This window comes from Pezoporus flaviventris, unplaced genomic scaffold (genome assembly GCF_033815535.1).
Source record: "Pezoporus flaviventris isolate CSIRO_AGI_PZ_B2104156 unplaced genomic scaffold, CSIRO_AGI_Pfla_v1 ptg000031l, whole genome shotgun sequence".
NCBI classification, from domain to species: domain Eukaryota; kingdom Metazoa; phylum Chordata; class Aves; order Psittaciformes; family Psittacidae; genus Pezoporus; species Pezoporus flaviventris.
In genome coordinates, this window is record NW_026892579.1 from 21,405,966 (window position 1) to 21,429,585 (window position 23,620).

Genomic DNA, 23,620 nt, shown 5'->3' on the forward strand with positions numbered 1-23,620 from the left:
AACTGTCACCATTAATTCAGATGCTACGAGAGATAACTCACCGGCAAGACCCAGCTTTTCAAATGGCTGTATACTAATATATCATCCAATCATGGTTAGTATATCATACTAATAAATGGTGTATACTAATATATCATCCAATGACAACCACAATAGCTACTTACTCCACAGTACCGATCATCACTGAATATCTGTGGTGGTAGTGGATTGCCTTGTGCAGGCTGCCTATCCTCAGGAATATTTTTATACATCCATTGTCTTTTCTCCTCCGACATTGTGATATCCACTTCTTCAAACTCTATGCGGTTGGCTTCCAGAAACCTCACCACATCTTGTTGCCTCTTCTTTATCTAGACAGAAAGAAGGAAGAAAGAAAAAAAAAACAATATTCAGGGCAAGCCCACCATAGCCCAGACATGCTTACAAACCTGAAGACATTCCTCCTCTCCCGTCCCACTTTCATGGGATGGGAAGTCACAAACTCAGAAACACAAAGGAGAAAATACTTTTCTTCAGTTTTAAGTTTATAGAAGTTGAACACTGCTGTTTCTTTACAAGTTGGCAAAGGTTATACTTCTTCACCTCATTTCTAGAAGGTCTCTCTTTATTTCAACTGCAGGAATTTCAGCCTTTACCTTCTAAAGATGCTCCAAAAAAAAAATAAAAATGTATATAACTCCTACTTCCAAAGTAGGAGTTAAAAGAGGCAGCTGCTTTTCCAGGTCATTAGGTGCTATGTTTTCCTAAATATACAGGCACCTAGAAATGCAAGGTAAGCAACATGGCAAGTCCCAGGAGAATCTACTCCTCTAAGTGTTCATTGAGGTAAACATGTCAGTACATCTGAAAAAAGAACACCCAGGCCACACACATTTTTGTTTTCCTAGACACCTCAGCAGTTCCCTGAGCAGGGCTTGTTGAATCTCTAATTAAGAGTGTCTGTCTGCATTATACACAGGCCTAAAAATTAGCATGAACTCATCTCCTGAAAATTTACTTCTTTGCAAAAAAAAAACAAAACACATGAGGTTTGTACTGTGGGGGTTCTGCCCCTCAAATTGATTATCATCTTCATAGAAAACCCTAACAGAGGCAGAACAGTGGCAGTTTTTAGCCACTGTTAAGTGTTAAGCTAAGATCAACCCTTAAGAGCTAGCGGGCTTCAAGCAGATGCACCCAGGTGAAGACTACTTCTGCCTCAAATCAGACTTTATATCAAGATAGCAACATTTCAAATGAAAGTCTGTAGGGGCTGAGGAAAGCTACCTGGGCTCAACTAGCTAGATCTGCTCTGCATTTTCTTCAGCCCACACTGTATTTTTTGCATCTACTTAACAAAATTAATTCTTTCAGAAAGGAACTATAAATTATATGCTATATTTCTTACAGCTATAATCAAGGGTATTATTTGAAGAAAAAAGATACAGCTTTAATAATTTTACAGTATTCCTGGAGTGTCAGAATCACGCAGTTGCTGACTGGCATAAAGCCCAGGTGGATGAATCATGCCTGTGGGCATCATATGACCTAGATACTATTTGGAAATCAGAGGATTTTTAAAGTGCATGTGCTAGTTGTTCTTGTCACACAGCCCAGTCTGTCTATCTAAATGTACAAAAAGTTATGCACAGAAGTACATAACTTTTGGAGGTAATGCTGATGAAATCACTGTTTCCTTGAAATAAGAAGGTAGCCATCCCAAGAAACTGCAAAGCTCTTACATGATCCCTGTCCTTCTGAAGAAGTGGGCTGCATAGGAAGTTTATGTCTCAGTGTCTTATTCTTTTTCCTTTTATTTATAAACTGGTGGGGTTTTTTAGGCATACGTGAAAGGATCACTTTTCCATATAGAAGGCAGCTTCTAAAATACTGTGCAAATAATGCATTATCAATAACAGCAAAATCACTGCATCATCATAGCTGCCAGCATTGAAGACAACATACCTTTTATTATCTCCCCAAAAATTGCAGACAAATTCTGTTGTCAGTGTAGAAAATATTTTCCACTGCCTTTCACCAAAAAAGCTGCAAGAAAGGCCCAAAAGAGACAGAGATTTTCTCAACACAAATATTAAGTATTTGTTCAAACAGAAATGAAGTATCTAAAATGACGTGTGGGAGAGGACATTTCCTTATAGTGTAATACTGCTAAAACCAGCATGAATTCCCTCCTGCCCTGGTCAGAGCAACTAGCAAACTACACAGTGCCTGGGCCAGCCCTCTGGCCCTGAGGCCAGATAGCATCATCTGGCCAAGTCTATTAAACCTGTAGCCTCTTGGAGTGGCTGCATGCAAACTGGGAATGAACCCTGGCACACTGTGTCATCTAAATCATGGCCACAAACTGTTTGTGAGGCTGTAAATTAGCCTTGGCCAAAGCTGCCTGTGCTGGCAATCATTCTTCTAACAGTTTCATAGTACCAGAGTGTGCCATTGCTCAGACCCAGGCCATGTACCAGTGCATATATATCTACACATACCCATTTCCATCTGCTGTCTTCCATTAATCTGTACCCTGGGCACAAGTTTAACTTATATTTAATCAGATCCTTAATATTTCACTGTTCACACCATAAGAATTCTCCCACAACTCCATGTTTCCTAGTATTTCCTTTTTTATAAAACTAATTAAGATGTTGAAGTGGAATAAATTGTGGGTTTGGCTTTGTTTTAGCCAGAAGCCTTGCAATTCTCCATATGACATCTGCATGAGTTATCAGCTGTGGATATGCCAGCTGCACAAATTTAAACAAAATGCCCTAAAAATTTTTAGCCAAAAATGTAGCATCTCCTCCTCCCAAAATGGTTTGATTCAAGCCTGTAAACTGAAACAACAGCATTAGTTACATTTAAAATCCTATTAAATTATGCCTTGTTGTTTAAGATGGATGATCGGAGCATCTGCCACAACAGAAGCCAGCTGACTATTCCCCAAGCAAACCACAGGACCTTTGTCTTCCCCTGCAACTGGATCTGTGCCGCAGGAGTGCGTCAGCCTCACAATCCTGACTGCAGCTCTCATCTGTGGTTACTCTGAGCTCTAAGAGCCTCCAGCATTAAACCACATGAAACACTGAGCAAAGACAACATGGCATAAAGAGCAGCATCAGTTCTGCCTTCCCCACTAGACTATGCAGAGGACCTGGGCTCCTCTCAAGTGCCCAGTGGAGAAAAATATATCCTCATTGGACAAACAATGGAGGTGGATACTTCAGTCCCCTTTATGAAACTCAGCCTTGTACCTTGCTGCTTCTGAGGTTTCCAGAGAGGGATGCAACTGACAGGAACCTGAACAGAGTATTCATATAATCAGAGGTACCTTGTTCAGGAAAACTTGGTTCATGGCTATTCATATGCCACTTTTGGAAAGCATCTGTATTATTACAGGATAAACTGCTTCATCATCAAAATATTTGGGGTTTAAAATTTGAAGACACTGTGAGATACACCATCAAAATATATATCCATCGTGAAGTTTCGGAGGAAAATCTTTACATAATATGATTCTAATATATCTTTAATACAGTGAAGAAAACTCTGAGAAAGCTAACAGTCCACTATTATAATTCAGTGTTTGACTCCCATATTTTTAGCAGGGTAATTGTTTTCTGAACGCCATTTCTTTGGGTTTGGTTTTACTCTTAATATCTATTTCTATTCATAAAATTAAGACAGGAAAAATGCTCAGAGACATCTTCATTTTATCCCTGTTAGGATTAAAAAGCACCAAAGTAGTATGTCCATTTTGATATACAAACCTGCTAAAATATGCTAATCACTTATTCAGTAGTCCAGTTTATAAAGAAAGTCTATTGTAGCTAAAGCAAACTTTCTTTCTGCCTTAGTTTTCATTTCTTTATACTGATTTCCAACAGGTAACAGGAGGATACACTTCAGACTCCTTTGGAGAAATATTTCAAAGACCTACTCAGGTCTGGCCAGCTGGGACCACTGGGACTACCTGTTCTCACCTCCAGCATCCCTGAATTAATTCCTCTTAGAAGTAAAGAGTTTATCTGGATTTTCCCCCAGGCTCCATTCCTGAACTGACAATAACACAGAATCTGCTAGTCTTTGTAAATTGTTCCCATAGTTAATTGTCTCCACTCTAAAATATTTGCTTGCTTCTGCGGAGAATTCACCTCACTTCTACTGAAAGCTCTTCTGTAACAAGATTTCTGTTTCCTATACAACTAATATGGGGGAGAAATGGATCCCCCAGCTAATCTGAACAGTGATCTCCACTAACAAGATAAACACTATTGCTCATTTCACAGCAGAATGACAAAATGAGGACCATCATAAAACATGATCAGACTGGAGCAGAAGTTCAGCAAAATCAGATCACATCCTCTATCAGAAAGTCCCTGGAAGTTTCTTACCACTTCCAACAGATCACAATTTCTTTTTTTTTTTTTTTTCCTCTCTATGTTTCCCAAACCTGCTTTCAGAAGATGCTCTGTACTAGAAAGGCTTGCCTACTGATAGCTACTGAACCAGAGCATATCATGTGGTCTCTCTGTTGCTAAATGGCATCAGCATTTCATTATTCTATACTATCTGAAGCAAGATATACAACAGACCGCAAAAATCTCTCTAGTCCAGGATTTATCTAACTCAGATAGGATAAAAGAATATTATTTCTACTGTACTACAGTAGAAGCAAGATGACCCAAGCAGCAGTACTACTAGGAACTGTGAAACAGCCATGATTAAAGAGAACATCTCTGCCTTATTTCATTAGCCCAGTTAATATAAACAGGACAAAGCAGACACATTCTCAGTTTCAAACTCTTCACAGTGTCAGCAGGCATGTTGCCAAGTGTCTGGTGCCCACACAGTGTATGCAGGAGGTTGGACTTCTCTGGACTCTAACCCCTACCTTGTGGTGATAAAGCATTCTCTTGGCTTCAGTCCTCTTGATTGCAAGTGGAGGGACTGACAGCAGGTACCTTTCAGTGCATTGGCTGATGAGTGATATCTGTAACACTCAAAGTCCTATAAGCTCTTCATCCTGGAACCAAAGGCACCAAACAGCCCACTCATTTCAGACAGATCCCAAGAATAAATAGCCTGCTTTCTAATACAAAATCTCACCCCAAAACATATTCAAACCACACATGCTGAGAACAAGGCCTTATGATGAATATCTTCCAAGCTAGCTTGCCAGACCACAAACACATTTTAGAAGCCTGACATTTAAAGAAAAAAGCAAATACAGGATCCATGCCTAAGTCCACCTCAAAGACTTGTTTCACAGACTGGCATATGCCTATCTAGACCTGTGCCTCTAAAGACAGAGATGGTCCTTCAATTTCCCTTCCTTCCTTTTCAATCTCGTTACTCTTTCCTCACACCTACCCTTACTCCAGAACTACAGCAGCCACATTATGCGCTCACTGACTCAGCTGAAAAACTGAATGTATTGCTTTTGGCAGGGGCACCTTTAGGGTGCAGTTTGATGATACAGCTAAACAGATCTCACTGCTGCTGGCTTTCACTAGGATGACACAATATTTGTCCTGCCAAGCAGCTCCTGCAGCTTTCCCAGCACAAACATAATGCAGGAACCAAGGGAACAAGGGAAGAAGCACCAGTATCGTCAGCACCACAATCTTATCAGTTTATATCAGTAGCAAAACTGCATCCTAAGAAAATGGCTCAGCAGAAGCTGAAGCATGATCAGCTTTGAAATATGAACTGCATAAACAGCATTGCTGTTACATAAACACGAGCTCCAGCTCACTCCCACAGTGGAGCTCCCAAACGGGAGCCTCTGCCTTTGCATGTCATGCAAACATAACCAATGGGACTGTTTCAGTGTAAAATGCAGATGTAGTATAGTTACTGCAGAGAATTAGTAATCTTCATTTCTCATACAGATGAGGCTTGACACATATTTCCAGATATTAAGGAGACACTATGAACTAATAAAGAGATGTAAGCCCTAACCACATCAAATGAACAGAACCATAAACAGCTTTTACTGCAAACCTACACATCCCTTCCCTAGAAAAGCAAGGAGGAGGCAGTGCCTCTTACAAACACACTAAGCAGCATCTCCATTCTTTTCTTCTGTTTCCAGAGTTTTTGCTCTCATACACAAACAATCTCACACTTTCACAAGGTTGACATGCAAATCCTCATGGTCTTGTTACACTTGCAACCTGTAGTGACAAAGACTTTTTGCCAAATTACTCTTTCTTTGCCTGGCTTAGGGAGGAAGAACACAACTGACCCCTGGCAATTTCTATTCCAGAGGGATGGCAGTACTGTGACACACCTTTACAAAGATTCATATGTTTAACTCACTGCTCTTGGCACAGAAAAATACAACTCAGTTATGTACACAGGGAAAAAGGAGATGAGAAGCAGTGATGAGGTGAAGGAGGGCAATAACAAAGAAATATTGAAAATAAGAAAAAAAAAATCAGCATTGCATAATTATTCCCAACATTCCCAAATGGCTACCAGTCATAGCAAATACTGCATTACATGTGATACAACAACAAAAGTCTCCTCAGAACAGATCTCCAAATATCAAACCCATCTTCAATGCTTTGTCCTCAAGAAAATGTTCCAATATCCTAAAAACTGACCACAGAACTTTCCAATCTGAAGAGAAACAAACTGTCTCTGAGCAGTGGCCCCACGCAGCCTGCACTGCCCTGGTGTCCTGCCAGTCACAATATTCCGCTTGCATACAGAGATATAATTAAGGACACGCCATATGAAATACTGGATTGAACTGAGAGGGCAATCTGTTCAGTTTTGTGTAAAATAAGTTTGCAGGTCCTCGGGAGCTGCTACGACACTGCTTAGCCAGGCAATATGCACACCTTTACCTCTAGGCAATATATGTATGGTATCTTTGAAAGACTCCACTAGTTAAGAAATTTAACTAAAATTTGAGCCAGGTTTGTTTTTTAAGACTCCTAATCACAAGCAGTTAGTAAAGGAAAACATATTATTTTCTTTTTCTATAAAGCTACAAAAGACAATAAACTGCCCCATGCCCAATGCCTGCTAACCTCTTATTTTCTCTGTCAGATGTTGCACTATGCTAAAATTAATTTAAATCTATTTCTGTGAATTTATTTCTCTTACAAGCTGAAAGGAAAAGTTTCTTATTTAAGATAATTTGTAAGAAACTGTTGTTCTTTGTACGAGTAACAAGGTAACATTCAAAACCAGGAATGAGTCTTTAGTAACTACAAACACATGTAGCATTTGTGTATATATAGATATATCTATTTATAGATATATCTATCACCGCACAAAACAAGAGATGCTACCAAGTAAAGCTCAGGGCTTTACTTGGCAGTATTTCAGTAAGCATAAAGGGAAAAGGAGAGGCAGAAATGGAACAAACAAAAAAAAAGGGAAAGACCAAGAAAGAGAAGATTCCACAGAAATATCAGCTACAGGCAGTGCCATGCAGGGCACCTTTGAGCTGCATGAAGCTGGAAGCCTCTGAAGTCACTCCCAAGCCTACTTCTTTTGATTTCATCTGTATTTCAGTAAACAAGGCTTGCCAATGATGTACACAAATGAAGTAAGCACGCCTATGGTAATATTCTTGCAGGAGAAACAATGCGTCCTACAGTGTTGAAAATCCACTTAGATGTGAGTCTCTGACAGAGTAGAGATGCTAAGAGACCCAAATGCTGGCTCACTACTTCCCATCAAAAGAATAAGAATCCCACTGAAGCTGGATCTTTCTTCCACTTATTGATGTGAATTTGTATTCTGTTGCATCAATATGAAACCAAAACACTGGCACTGCTTGTAGAAATAAAAAAATAGGTAAAACAATGTGAAACTCGGAGACTGCAACAGGAACTGAACCAGAACTTGGAAGTCCCACTGAATGTAGAGGCAGGCAGCTCCAAATCAGAGAGACCTTGGCAGATGAGCAGCCAGAAGAGTCCATGCAGGCTGTGAAATGCAGTGAGAGGATTCCCAGCCTAACCTGGCAAGCAGCAGATGACTGCCAGACTTAAGGTCAGGATGTACTGCTGGTTGTTCTAGTAGGGAAGCTTGCAAAACTTACTGCTAGTTTGGATCATAGCCTACAGGAAGAGCTCAACTCTCTGGAATTATACTATCCTGAAAACTTTTACATTTCTGTTTGACAAAAATGCATGCTTGAAATTATATTTGTGCTATACAGATACAGCATCTTTCCTAGTCATAGATATTTTCTTGTGAGGACACTGGGAATGTGTACTGGTTCTTCTTTGGCTGGAACTCTAGCTAAAATAAAGTGCAGTTTAACACAGCATGCTGGTACTTTATTCTGGTTTTAAAGATGTCTCAGCCAACAGTGAGCCAAGAAGTTTCAAAATTATTACAATTATGTGCTAGGACTTTTTTTTTTGTTGTTGTTCTTAAAACCAAGTTTGGGATCCTAGTGGCTAGCACAAAAGACAACAGAAACTCTGAACAGCCTGGAAGATCTCAGGGATTCATAAAGTGTGGTGTCAGCTATCAAAAACTTCTGATGGAACCACCCCACCAGGCTAGAATAATTCATTCCAAAAGACTAACAATTCAAAGCCTAGCTGGCAGCTAATTTTTTCAACAGATAGATGTTTTTGTTTACAATTTACCATACGTTTCAGTAATTTGAGAGAGTGGTTAAAAAGAAAGCGTTATTTTCATGCAGAAACTTCTCAAAGATGCCAGAGAATAATTTAAATTTCCTATTTAGCATTCTACATTTAACTCCTGCTCGTACTATTCCCTTTTGTTAAAGTGGCATATTTATAGCAACTATTTTGCATCATGAAAGAAACCCTTTCAACAAGCAACATCTACCTTCCTTTTCAAAATGTATACTACACATAAATCAAGTATGATAACTGCAGCCTTTATTAATTCAGCTACTCTTTAGTACCTCCTAATTAAATGCAATGTTCTCTGATCTCCATGTTATATTATGTTTATTCATACATTTATTCCTTTTGATTTCTCTAAGTTATTTGATTCTGAAGAATATTTTTTCTTTCTCAGTAAAGTCTCAGTTCAGCAAGGCAGCTGAGAACTGTCAAGTTCTGAACCATTGGAAACTCAGTAGTCAGTCCTGCAGAGATGAACAGAAAGCTGATCTTTGAATCTCACAGTTCTCTCTGCAGAGTTAGGAGGGGGGAATATTTTGGTGTGTTGCACATTGAAGTCCAATACTGCGATAGCTGAAAATACGCAGGAATTTAGAAATACCACTTTGTGAATATGAAGCAAGCTTGGTTGGTAGAAATTACGATTTTGTGGAGGGACGAAAAATAGGATAACTATGGTTTGTTTCTTTTTTGAAACATGTTAAATACTTGGTAATTGTTTAACATTCACTGAAATAGCACTGAAGAGAGTAATTTTATAACAAGGTTTTGAAAAGTAAGCAAATGCCATAATACTCCTATGAGTCAGCCGTGTGCTCTGGCATCCCAGAGGGCAAACTGCATCTTGGGGTGCATCAAGCACAGCACAACCAGACAGTCAAAAAGGGGATTATCCCACTGGGTTCAGCACTGATGCAGGCTCGCCTTGAGTTCTGGTCCCCACAATTTAAGCATGTGAAGGTCCCTGAATGCATCCAGAGGAGGGCAACAAAGCTGGTGACAGGGCTGTAAGGAATGTCCAGCGAGGAGCAGCTGAGGAATCTGGATTGTCTAGTTTACAGAAAACGAGGCTGAGAGGTGACCTCACTGCTCTATACAGTTTCATGAGGATGGAAAGTGAGGTGGTGAGCTCTTCTACCTGGTATCCAGTGATAGGACACATGATAGCTGTTCAGACTTGACATGAGAAAGCATTTCTTTACCAAGATGGTTGCCAAACACTGGAACAGGCTTCCTAGAGAGGCGGTCGATGCCCCAAGCCTGTCAGTGTTAAAGAGGCATATGCGCAATGCCCGTAATATCATGCTTTCACCTTTGGTGAGCCCTGAAGTGATCAGGCAGTTGGACTAGATGATCGTTGTAGGTTCCCTCCAACTGAAATATTCTATTCTATTCTGAGTTCTGCAAAGAAAAAAGTTTAAAAGCGAAAAATCTCCCTAGCAAGAAATTCACACACATTCCCTATTATGTAACATGCTTATCACCTAAACTTTTAAGATGAAAACACACAACTGTCTTTATTTTTTTTGTGACATGGTGAGTCAGCAGAGCACTGAAAGTGTTGTGAACTGGTTTTATGTACTTATCAGTCACATTGTTCTGTCACACTGAATAAAGTAACTCCAGCTGAATTTTCTTGTACTTACTGCAAATGAGATAAAAAAGCAAATCTCTTGGTAGTAAAAAAATAGGTCATGTTTCTTCCTTCTCATTAGCTTTGAGCATCAAAGCCCAGTGGCACTGGAATATTTATCTATTAGAATGGATAAAACCACCTAGCAGCCCGTGAGACTGAATCAGTAATTAGCCTTGTTTCTTCTGGGTGGGTCTCTGTTCCATTGGCACAAGATGTAAGTCCTTCTGCTCATCTCCTACCCTACCCATGAGGCTGCACCCTTCATATTTTGTCACTATGGACTCACAGCTCAACACCCAGTTACACCTGACTGTGGATCCAGCTATTTCTGAAACAAGAGCCAGTTGATGAATTATGGAATCATGTAATAGTTAGGGTTGGAACCCCCTGTGCAATAAACAGGAACATCTTCAACTAGATCAGGTTTCTCAGAGCCCCAGCCCACCTGACCTTGAATGTTTCCAGGGATGGGGCATCTACCACCACTCTGGGCAACCTGTGCCAGTGTTTCACCAGCCTTATTGTATAAAATTTATTCCTTCTGTCTAACCTAAATCTACACTCTTCCAGTTTAAAGCCATTCCCCTTGTCCTATCCCTACATGTCCTTGTAAAGATTCTTTCTCTAGTTTTCTTGTAGGTCCCCTTTAGGTACTGGAAGGCTCCTCTAAGGCCTCCCTGGAGCCTTATCATCTCCAGTGTGGAGAAGAATGTTATGAAGAATGAAGAGTGTGGCGCTGTAAAAAGTCACCTGCAGCAGCCTCCTTGCAGCATGGTAACATTTTTAAGAGACATTAAGGAAAGCTTCAAGGCTGCAGTACAGCCTAGCCCAACAGTGGCAAACTGGGCTTCATGGAGAACTCTGATCTTATATAAACATGCAGGCATATCCATATTTCTCCCATAAAGCTACTAAGATCTCCCCATACATTTGAGAGAATTATAAGACCTCTTGGACACGTGGAAACCTAAGCCTTCCCCTAAAAAGGACTATGCTTGCATTTATTTGTTTTCTGATCCTGAAGTATCGGAGATATGATTCCAGTAGAATTTGAAAAACAAATTTGTGAACTAAAGCTCTCAATACTTTCACTATTTTCTCATGACAGCTACAATCCGCACAGCACAGCTGTGTCAGTCTGCCAACCACAGATACACACACCCTGATAATGCACTTTAAAATAACAGCAGTAACAGCAGCACAAGTCATTCAGAATTTGTTGTGCTCAGTTTTACAGATATTTACAGGTTTTCCCAGCAGTATATGGAACAGCAACAGAAAAATGCATCTGAGGCTCTAGACAAATGTCATTTTTCAGATAAAATTGGACTATATTACTGCAAAGTTCTATCAGTACAGTTTTATAAAGCTAGGATGATGGATTTTGTTGATATAATTCTCTAAACCAGGGCTGACTGCCACTGCTATTATTCAGATCAAAAACAAAATTACCTTTGACTCAACTGAGAGCAGGATGAAGCTTCTAACTTTATTAACAGATGTCAATGGTATTTCTCTTCCAACAAATGCAACTATATCCATGTAGTTTGTGTGTTCTTGCAGCTCCGTATGTGCAAATTATCACTTCTTTGGTATTTCTGCAGCTCAATTTCTTAGTGACTGGCTGCATCCCCAAACACAGCAGCATTCTCATTTTATCCCATAAACTGCAGACACATCTCCTGTAAGGTCAACAGGAGTCACCTCCACAAAGCCAAAGGTATTGCTGAATATCATGCTGAATAATCTCATAGATTTTCAGACTCCCCTGGGGTATGATGCTGGGAATCTTTACAAGAAAAATACACCTTGCTGCAAGCAAACCATTTTTACCACATAGGAGGGGATTGCTCGCACATAGGGGCCTTCATGGCAGCTCTCTTCTCTGATCAAAGACTAGTTTTCTAACTCCTTTCTAATTTTAGCTTCCTAGCAGGATCCTACTGAAGAATGTGACGCTGTCTAAATCCTTCAAATGCCACTCCTGTCTCTGCTTCTATATAAACATATTAGATCGCTCAATTAGAGATACTCCAGGAGATATCTTATGAGATGTAGATCCAGATCAAAGGTTTAATGCATACTTGAATTGCGTTTCTTTAGATTAAAGAGGGATAATTTCATGAACCCTGCAGCAATGTAATGAGAGGTTTCAGTTGCTGAAGCTTTATTGTTCATCAGATCAAAGGAAGCTTTCTTTCAAATGAAGACAACAAAAAGTTCACTTGCCTTTCTTGGGAAAACACAGACCCCAATTCCATGATTAAGAAACCAGTCATTAACTGACTTGTAATGTTACTATTAAATTGTTCTAAATAATTATTCATAAAGATTTTCATAGCACAGAAAATACCCAATATTATCCTCTGCAGCATAGGAAAATGTCAGGAAACAAAACAACTTTGTGAAAGTTGTGACAGAATTTCCACCATTAAATTCTGATGATTTTTTCTTTTGAGTCATGTTCTTTTGCTTCAGCTGAGATCTATCCAGTGAATTCAGAGGACTGGTGTTACAGAGCAGACTGGTGAAAAGGACATTATCTTTATTTCTCTTTTGAGAATGCAAAAATCAGTGGTTTATTTTCACCAGGTGATAATTAGATTCTACTGGTGATTCTGAGGTTAAGAAACATATATGTACACTGTATATACTACATAAATATATATATAAATATATGTACCATCTACATATGTATATTCAAACAAAAGGCATATGCAAATGTCACTCCCAGGCATTAACTTATGCAAGTTTATTTCTTGCAGTAAAACGAGAAACATCTCGCACATTGTCTTACCAGGAATGGTGGGGATTAGTTATCCAGAGGTAAAAGAGCAAAACCAGCAACAAATCCTGAAACTCTTAACTGTTAATACAAGTTCTATCCTACCCAAATGAGACAGGCAACAACGGAAGGGCATGCTGTTATTGGTTAATTAATGTGAGTCACTGAATATCCTGCGTCTCCTAAGAGCTTCTCTTCATAAAACAGCTAGCAAGACAGTTACTCCCTTTTCTCTGTGGCAAATTCAATTACCTTATACTTAAGTACAATATTAAATTTAGACTAAATAAGCTGTTTACTGTTGTAAAATCCAGCTGTTTTTCCTCTTTTCCCACTGAGATAGAAATAACTTGTTTTAAGAAGGTCCCTCATCACTATAGCTCTTATCACCCCAAAAGAAGGATAGCCACATGCTTTAGACTCAGCCCCTCCCGAGTTGTGAGAAATAACTTACAACACACCTGAATGGAAGGACTGCCACAGCCTTGAACAGAAGAATCAAAAGATTTTACCCCAAAATACTTCACAGATAGAGGCCTAAACCCCAAGAAAGCAGGTTTTGTATCCACTTTCTCTTGCTAGGGACAAACTATGTTAAATGAGTTGCCTGCATAATGTTTATCCCAGTCACCCCTTCTTCCCAGTCAAAGCATCTGAAGTTCACTAACAACTTTGAGTCATTCCCTGATCAGGTCAAATTCTGCTCACCTACATGAGTCCCACTGAAGTGAATATGATGTTTGTTTTCAGAAATGAGAGTCAACAGTGACTCAGGTTTCTGAACTGACTCCATCTGCCCATCCAGCAAGTGCTGGCTAAGCAATGTACCAACCCCAAGAGGGAGGATTATGGAAACAACCTCATGGCTACAGAGGAAGTCAGAAGCTCTTCCAAGCTTTTGGAGCTAACTGCAGACTGTTTTCATTGACAGTCACAGCTAAGAAACACTACCATGACTTCCACATTTCCATTCACCTCACCAAGAATGAGGTGAGGACCTGCAAAATGTTAACTAACTTCTGTAAAACTTATCAAAACATTAAGCTGGTAAAAACCACTGGCATACTGGAATATGCTCATGGGTTTGGATACAGTAGATTTCCACCAAGAACAGATCACAAGGACTACAGCATTTCTGTGTTTATTACTCTTATCAAGCTTTCACACTGCAAGAAAAACAAAGATTGCGGTATTTTCTTCTGGATAGACTCCCTTAGGAGGCCAGCACTTGAGGCTGCAGGTGAGGAAACTGCTGCTCTTTGTGTACTTGCTAATAAAATGATACACTCTGAGTTACCAGCTTAGTGACAATTCTTTACCTCCAAGTTGCATTCAGATTGCTACAGACAAAAGCAATCCTGATTTTATTATATAAAGAGCTTCCTTAAAAGATGAATTTTTTCCACAAATACTTATTTCTTCTACATTTCCTTCTTTGGATAAACAGAAGTATAAACAGCCTGAAATAATTAAACTGGAAAATTGATTGTACATAAGAGTACCAGAGTGAATCTAACAGACATCAACTGAAACATGTTGCATTATAGACTTAATTTTTTATTTTAATTAATCAAAATCAAAAGCATTCATATAGCAAGTGAAATGGACTTATTCAGCAGTATACTTCACCTTTGACAAGACTATTAGAAGCAGAATACTCAATATATCAGTTAAAATATTGAAATTTTTTAAAGCTCTTACAAGTACTAAGAAAGGTAATTTGAGTAAATATTGTCCCATACTTTGGCAGGTTTTATGGGGCTTTGACTATCAGGTAACTGACTAGTGCAATTTCACATTTACTGGTATGTCTTCATTGTTTTTTTAATTTTATCTATCGGTCCTTAAATTTAAGACATGGGGAAGTATTCAGGAGCAGAAGAGAGAAACGTTATTTGTTTCTAGCCTACCTGTCCACCAGAATTGTGGAGATTCAGGAAATTCAGCTCTCTTGCCCAGAGTTTGGCCTGGAAGTCATGCAACTGGTACTTCCTTGCTAAGGTTTGCCCAAGAACAGAGGCTTAGGCATCCAGTACAACACTTCTACCAGCATTCTAGCTATTTCATTTTAGATAGAACCTTATATCCCAAGATTCATTTCTCCTTACTGCTAATGAGGACATGTTATGTTTGCAGACAGTACTCAAGTGATTCCAAGTTGGTGTCAGCAGCAGTATTGTACTGCTTACATGCATGAACAGATTTAGAATAATATTAAAGTCCTGAACTCATTCACATAGGAGACAACATTCAAGTATAATAGTGGAAGCCACCTGGCCTGGATAAAAGCCCAGTCAGTCAATAAAGACTTTTCCACCAATTTCAGCAAGCTTTACTATACTAGATATTACATCTCAGTAAATTATGGCAGACCATAGGATTCACATTAGTCAGGCAGTGATTTCAATTCAGCATCTTCTTTTTCTCTTTTTTTGCCCAAATAAGACTTCTTGGGAAAAAAAAAACAATAATAATCATCTAGAGATGAAGTGAGTATCTGACCTCGGTTTACAGAAACATTGCTGACCAGACTTTGGGAAAGCAGTTCTGTGATGCCCAGATGTAACGGCATTGAGTCATTGTCATTTAGCTGAGCAACCTTTGTAGTGATAAAAAAACAGATGCCAAGCCTGCAATAGGCTGCATATGGAAAACATGCTGCTTTCAGTTTGAATTTACCAGGTTAAAGTTGCTGGTACCAAGATCTCCAGTTCAGTAGCACTGAAGCAAGCAGCTGAAGTGACCAAATGTGTTACAGCACGAGAGCTGCCTGCCTTGCCCCTCTGCTGGAGTCTCTCTGCAGGATCAGTGTTGGCACAGAATAATGTGACAATGGCAACCAGAAATGTGGCAGTTTATATGTTTATATAATTTATATGTTGGTGTACTAGTGCCAGACAACAAAATGGGGACAACCAAAGAATGACATATTCTTTATTCCCCGCCTAACCCCCTGGGTTGTACCCTCTAGAAAGCAGACAAGTGAGTTACGTGCCCAAATTAATTTTCCTTTCACAAACTGATGTGGAAAATAAAAGTAATCCAAAAGCAATTTGTACTAATAAATTACATGCAAGTTAGATATAGATTTTTTTTTCACTGATGTCATCAAATTCAGCTTTCTGTGATCTCCAGTGATCACTGACACTATGACTAGGGTTAGGAAAAAAAGGATTTCTAGGCTTTGATGGTATGGATGGAAGATTAAGGAGAATAGGTCACCATCAGTGAAGTATGTCTATTGAATGGAATGGCTTTGCACTTCAACACTGTTGTAATCTATAGAAAAACAGAGGGGCTAAATCTTGAATGAAAATGTCATTATTGAATCATGCACAAAGCAGACCAGCACATGGAGAGTCAAAATGCACACTTTAACACATGCTCAGGAGCCCAGTCAGAACAATAACTCCTTTGAAGTTCTATTACAGCTATGATTGTAATCAGAGGTCAGTAACCGTCCTACTGCTCATGATACCATGTAGTCTAAAGTGTGCTTTTCAAGGTAGCATTATTTCTGACATAATCTACCTGCCAAGAAGAAATGTAAATATTTGGAAAGCACTAGAGCACACAAGTGTGTGTTAGTTAGGTACTGAATACCATTCAAATATGGTCTAAATTCCACCTACATCCTTGTGACTAGGGTTCTCACCCAGCTCCCTCCTGAACACATTCCTTAAGCTACCTCAACTGCTGTTCTATGGCTCTTATTTCCCTCCATCACAAGGATGTGACTAGAATTAAGATTTTTTTGGAATACAGACTTGAGAGCTAGATCCTCAGAGGGTCCTTAAGGTGAAAAACACCTGAAGGCTTTAGTGCTGACCTCCTTGCCTCATAGAATTCACAGTTGCTAGTAGGGCTCTCCGGCTCCGTCTGCCACTTGAGCCCTGCAAAACAGGCCTGACAGAAACCAGCAAAGATGAGTATGAGTCACCTGACCTGACAATCAGAAACTTGAGTAAGGATGACAGAACTGATTCTGTCAAAGGGACTACATCCAGAAAATCCCCAGATCTCTCCTACAGGCATCTCCCATAGGCATCTCATACAGGCATCTCACAGATCTCTCATATAGACAATATAATTGCTCATGTCTGAGACACAGATACATGACATGTCCTGTTACTGGGTGAGGGTCCAACTATCTCCATCTAGTACCACTATCTCCATACTATCTCCAACAGTACCACTGCTGTTGTTACAGCACTACTCTGTAGGTGCACAATCAAAAGCAACACCGTCTTCACCAAGTGAAGGGACACAGTATTATCTTCATGTGAGATTCATAAAATGGGCTTTTAGGATCCAATCCAACAGGTGTATCCTCAGCATGCTGGCAGATGGTAGACAATACTGGGGTCGTGCATTTAAAATACTATTATTTCCCACATGCATATTGCAGGATCTTCTAACTGTAAAGATTATTGTCATGTTTCTGAAAAGCTAACTTTCCTGCTGCTCTGATCTGATCTTACAAACTTCTAATATTAAAAAAAAAACACATTACAATGTTTATAATTTACAAAGCTTAATATTTTATATCATAGGTAGCTGAATTTCCACTGATTGCATGCAACAAGTTGTAAATCCCTCCACATGACCACCATAACTAACACAGTTTTCACAAAAGGGTGCAGAGAGGCAAAACAACCTGTTAGCTGGCAGATATTCTAAAAGTGACATATTTTAAGTTAATTTATTCCACACCTCCCAGCAAGACACACATTCTTCCTGAGAAGTGCTAAGAGAAACATAGCATTGTTGAGTTACAATAACATTGTACAAACAAGGGTGGAGTTGAAATTCATGATTATCACTAGGAGACAAGCTTAGCCTTAAGTATGCAAGCATTGTATTTGTCTTCATTACATTATCCAGCAACACCTGAACCAAACAAACATGACTGTAATTATTCTGACATTCTGATGTTTTATGCTGTAATCAAAAGTCATTCCCGGTAGCAAAAATTCCAACTCATTTGACTTCCATAACATGCTTAAATAAAAACAGAGTTTATGTTTAGTCTCATAAAACAAATATTTGCCATAGAAAACAATTTATCTGCACCTATCTTATCAAGCTTCCTCATAAAAAATATATAATTCCCTTCTGTAGCAACAGTCAAACTCCAAGTTTTGGTCATTTAAATAGTCTATTCTTTTCAGGCTGGTACTCTCACTAGTCAGAGTAGATTCTACCTGCTGTTCCATTACTGCAGTAACTAACCTCCCTTTATTATCCGTTCTGCTTAACAGATGATGCTCCAAGGCAATAAATCATTACCACAGAGGAGAAAGCACAAGCAAGACAGTTGTTTCAAGTTTTTCCATTATTTGAAAGCTCTTCAATTATATCCTCCTTACCTGATCTTCAGTCCTCTGACTGTGAGAGGACTGAAGTCTACTCTGGTTTGACATTTCTAGATAACTGTAGGAATTCCGGGCATAGGGTTACTTAGCTCATGCTACCTGTTTCCTGTCACAGGTAGAGCTGCTTTAAAACACTGAAAAAAAACCATTTAACTGAGTCAATGCATAGCACAGTAGCACAAGTGTAAGTCTCTATTGATAGACTGAAAATGTGAAACCGATCAAATTAAGAGTTACCTTGGAATGATTTGTTGAAAAATGAGGGCATAAACTATTTCCTGAAAACAGTGAAGCACGGCTAAGGGAGAAGAGTGAAAGGTAATTTTAAAGTAGCCTTTCTTCTCAGCACAAAAGAACACAGATTGTCCTTATCAGGGAGGAGTTGCAAAGCTTGTCTCCACAGTCCCACAAAGAAGTGCTTGGAATTCGAGACACAGCTTACCAACGACCAGTAGAAATTCAGGTCAGAAAAAGTATGAGACAGTAAGGCTTGTAGAAACGTGCCTGCCTGCCCATGCAGAGGCTTCCCATTGTGATTCAATTGGATCTGCCTAATACATGCTTAAAACAACACGAGGATATTCAGAAATGTGCACATACATAAAATACCTTTATCTTCCCTTCCCACAAGAAGGTCTCAAGAACTTGTCTACAGCATCTTTATGGGTAAACTCACATTACAGCTTCCCTAAACACTGAAGGTGAATGTTTTCATTCCAGCAACAATTAGGTTTTCAGACCTGTGAGCTCTTTAAAGCTCATGAGGCATTTATATTCACAACTTTTATTTTAAAAAACAACAGAAATAGTAAGTACCATTAACCTCTCAAGGGTCTAAGAACCTTCAGAAGTGAGGAAGGTGCTGCAGGGAGAAGTCCAAGACCAAATGATGGGAAGGTTCACAATATTCTTGGCTCCTTCTCATCCAGTCCAATTATTTCCTTTCTATTCCCCAGAATGACACCCAAAACATTTTATGCACTGAACTCTTAGAATTATGTATGACTATTATGCATATTCATCTTCCTTAGCACAGAATAAATTACACCAAGTATAGGGATCAATAACTATTTTAAATGTTTCCAACGAAAGTTATATTTATGCGAATTGAAGCCTGCGCTGACTACACAACCAGTGTATTTCTCAGCAATGTTTCAGCCAAATGTCTATCATTTGACTTGGGCATTCTGAAGATTTCCAAAGGAGTCATATTTGCCAAACCAAAAGCTTGCTCTAGAGACTAGATGGACTTTTCATTTTAAAGTACAGAGTAATTCGACATAAGTATTTCTAGTAACATTAGGAAAGTGAATCGAGTCACCATGGCACTGCTTTTAGTTTACAAGCAAATCCTACATATAGAAAGTTTTGGTCAATTACAGCAGGTCAGACACTAATCTCAGACACATCCACTCACAAGCAGTTAGCTTACAATTTGACTCAAGCTGACCTAGAGGTGTAAATTAAACCATGGATTTTGACACTCTTTTTAGCAGGAGACGGAGTAGGATCTATAAGGGACACACATTTCTCTAGACAGGGAAATCATCCTGTCCCATGAATTGCACAGGATCCCAAAAAGTAGCTGATGTAGTTGTGCTGAAGGCTGGAGAAGATGACAAGGAATTACATGACTCACTTTTTGTTGCATTTTACTAGAATGTAGCTTGAGGAGGATGACAGTAAGTTTACAACTTCCATTTTTTAGAGATGTATGATACAGTAACCACCTTTTTCTCCAGATGAGTATAGCCAGCTGATAGTGCTTTTTTCTTTGTCTTTTTTTTTTTTTTAATCATTCAGCTTTGATGTACACACACCCCATGCAAACCCAAAATCAAAAATCTTTGATGATGTGACACTGAGAACAACGGGAACTCAGCCCATACTGAAAGCTCATGAATGCTGCAATGAAACAGATGAATCAAAACTGACACAAAAAAGATGTCACAGCTTTGGCCCGGTGTGACAGTACCTTCAGTCACTAAACTATCTATTATTCTCTGGCTAGGCAGTACTCGGACATACTGCTGCCTAGATGAAGTTGACTATCACCATATGCAAATTGTTAGCCATACTATATGTCATATTTGTGTTGTCCAACCCAGAAAAAAAGACAGCAAATGAACTGATGTGCAAATTAAACTGCTTCTCATCCTCAAATTTGGTTTGTTGGGTTAACAGATAGTGAAGAGGGTTATACTGCTGCTCTTAATCGGACATGTATCTTGCAGGCAGAGAGAGGGGAAAGAGTGCAGAAAAAACCTCCCATCAATAAGCTATTTAGAGACTGGAGATATGGGTGAGCTAATAATGTGGCCTTTTTCCTCCCCTTCAATAAAAACAAAATATAAAACTATGCATTATTGTTCAAGCTATGAGGTATGAAACAGAAACTAAACCTAACAATACTGCGCTACCACAGTGTGAAACAATTGCCCATGCAGGAAAGAAGATGTTTCTATTATGGATGTTTGATGAACATGGATTATAGAGTTCTGAAGACACTCTGTGTTTACTCAGTTGGCTACTGAAATGGATAATTAGTTTTTATTAGCTGTAATGCAGCCACTAAGCATTTTGAACACTTCATGCCAAAACATATCAGAACACATACCTGTCACCACGCCACTGAACTGAAAACTAGTATTGTGCAGTAAAAAGCTGAAGGAAGTAAAGACACAATAAACCTTCAGACTGGAAAATATACTGCTACATCCTTCCACAATGCAAAAGTGCCACTGCCTTCATTGCTGAAGCATAAAGAATAGCAATTATATCCAAATCCTTCTGATGTTTACCATTAAAGGACAAATTCAGTAGAATGCTTACACTTAGATTGCCTTCACAGAAATCAGAACTGTCACTTTATATAAAACATATGGATGTTCACAGCTCACATGCAGAAGTAATTCAACAAAAGAAAGCTGTAAGAACTTCAATTAAGCAGAGGATGCAGGGATGCCTTTCAAAACCGAGTTTGGAAGGAGCTGTACCTTTCCCAAAGTATTTCTTAGTGCAGAGAAGTGCTAGGGGTGAAGTCTGTCCCTCGGCTCTCCTTCTGTTTATTTTTGAACCTGCGGTAGTTGGCACGCACGGAGGTACCGCGCCTGCCTGCGCCGAGGCGCTGAACCCCGCTCCTGAGCGGGCAAGTTTAGCCCTGTTTCATCACCTTTAAGACCCTTTAAACACACCCAGTGTTTGTCCCCCACAAAGAGGTTTCAGAGGGGCTTGCTTTGCCAAAGGCAGTTTACGAACAAGTTAATCTCTGGCTGCCTTTCGGGGCAGGGGGGAGCAGTCATTTCCACCACCACTGCACACGCAACCCCTGCAAATTCAGACCCGCGTTTCACAACAGCCGACTGCCTGGATCCCAGGTCCTCGCCGCCGTGCAGGGCGAGCTCTAGGAGCCGAGGGCAGGCTCGCCAGCCGCAGGGACGGCGAGCGCCGGCGGGCAACCACCACCAGCACCGCAACCACCACCAGCACCGCAACCACCACCTCCACAACCCCCACCGGCCGGCTTCGCCCCGGCCCCTGGGGCTCAGCCCCGGCCGCGGCGGCCCCGCACCCCTGTCATCTCCCTTCTTCCCCGCCGCTCGCCCCCACTCACAGCCACGGAGCCCGAGGAGGAGGCGACGAAGACGCGGATCACCATCTTCACCTCATGTGCCGCGCCACCGGACGGGACGGGGCAGCGAGGCTGCGGGGACACCGCTCCCCCACAGGGATCGGGAAGGGGAGGAGGAGGAGGCCGCTGCGCTCCACCCCACTGCCCCCCGTCCCCAGCGGCGGCAGCCCCTCTCAGGCGAGCCGGGTCCGGGTCCGGCTCCTCACTGACAGGAGGCAGGCGATAACGGCGAGAGGCGGGAAAGGTGGTGGCGGCGCGCAGGGGCCGACGGGCGCTGTAGTTCTTCCCGGGCGGGGCACAGCCCGCCGCGCCGCCCTGCCCCACCGGCACGGCGCCGGCAAGACGGCAGCTGCGTGCTTCGAGCCGGGCTGCTCAGTGCTACCGCGGCGTTTGGGAGACTGCGGAGGGGCTTGTGCGCACTCCAGGTGCGCTGCCCGCAGGTCGAGGTGACCCCAACGCACGATGAGCAACGTCCACTGAGTCGTGCCCTCCCCCGTTACGGCTGCTCCCCCCCTCACAGCTCGGGCCGCCTGGCTGTTCCCAGCGCTCCTACCCTATGTGCAGCCACTGCCTCTGCTCCGCCATGCTTGGGTCTGGACCCCCTGGCTGCCACTTACAGGGGAGAAGGGGTGGAAAACGTTGCCGTTCCGGAAAGGCTACATAGGTATATTCCTGTCAGGGCAGGTGAAAGGGACAATGCAAGGGATGTTAGGCCATTGCGCAAGAGGGCTCTTCTGCACCATACATCTCAAAGGAGTCAAACAGCGCTATTTGCACTCCCTGGTATAGAAGTACAGCTGTCAATATTGACAGCTGTGGAACAGATGTTATTAATCAACAGGATAAGCAGACAACCCCAAATAACCCTTCCCCAGTCAGCTCATCTGCAAGTGACCAAAGAGAATCCCTACATCCTCATCAGCTTTTGGGGCCTGTCTTTATTTAAAGACTCAGAACCACATAGCTGGCAGCCTTATATGTGCTACCACAGTAATAACCCTCATCCTCTTGCTACCCTACAGGCAGCCCAATGGTTACTCTCTCCTTCTGCCTAACTCTCTCTTCCCACCGTTTCATCCCAATGGCAAAGTGTGTGGTGCCAGCTTCCTTCACATCTTTGCATCGCCACCACTATCACTGAACTTCCATTGTCCTCACTAAGCACAGACCTCAACTCACTGCCAAATACACCCTTAAAGCTTTCTTTACATTTTAATATTGATCATTTATGTTGAAATCCTGCAGGCCTCACAGAAGGTACCTAGCAAAAGCCATAAAAAAATTATCAGAATTCTCAGTGTTCATTTGAGTTTGATTTCTAACTTGTGGAGGTCACTCAGAGGTTTCCACTGACTTCACTGTCCTCTGGAGCAGAGCTCAATATCAAGTCCAATCCTGTAATGGGAATTCAGTTACTAGTCTTTCAAAGATCTATAACAATGTATTACTTTGCTTTCCTGAGAGTGCTTGTTGAAAAAAGTAAACCTCATTGGAGAAAACTTAGGTACAAAGGTTAGGGTTTTCTGGCTTCAGTGATCCTGTCTTCATCTGAGCGCAACTCTTGCTATGGGA

General features: G+C 40.8%; 1 protein-coding gene across 1 annotated transcript in view; it reads right to left on the minus strand.

The window, feature by feature from the left end:
- The window catches only part of SH3BGRL2 (SH3 domain binding glutamate rich protein like 2), a 49,859-nt gene that overhangs the window by 23,945 nt on the left and 2,294 nt on the right, over positions 1-23,620 (minus strand). Inside the window, exons 2-3 of the mRNA XM_061460720.1 lie at positions 22,031-22,363; positions 165-350 (exon numbers count right to left, since the gene is read on the minus strand). Of these exons, the coding sequence (XP_061316704.1) occupies positions 165-350; positions 22,031-22,363 (519 nt within the window). The remainder of the gene's footprint in view (positions 1-164; positions 351-22,030; positions 22,364-23,620) is intronic.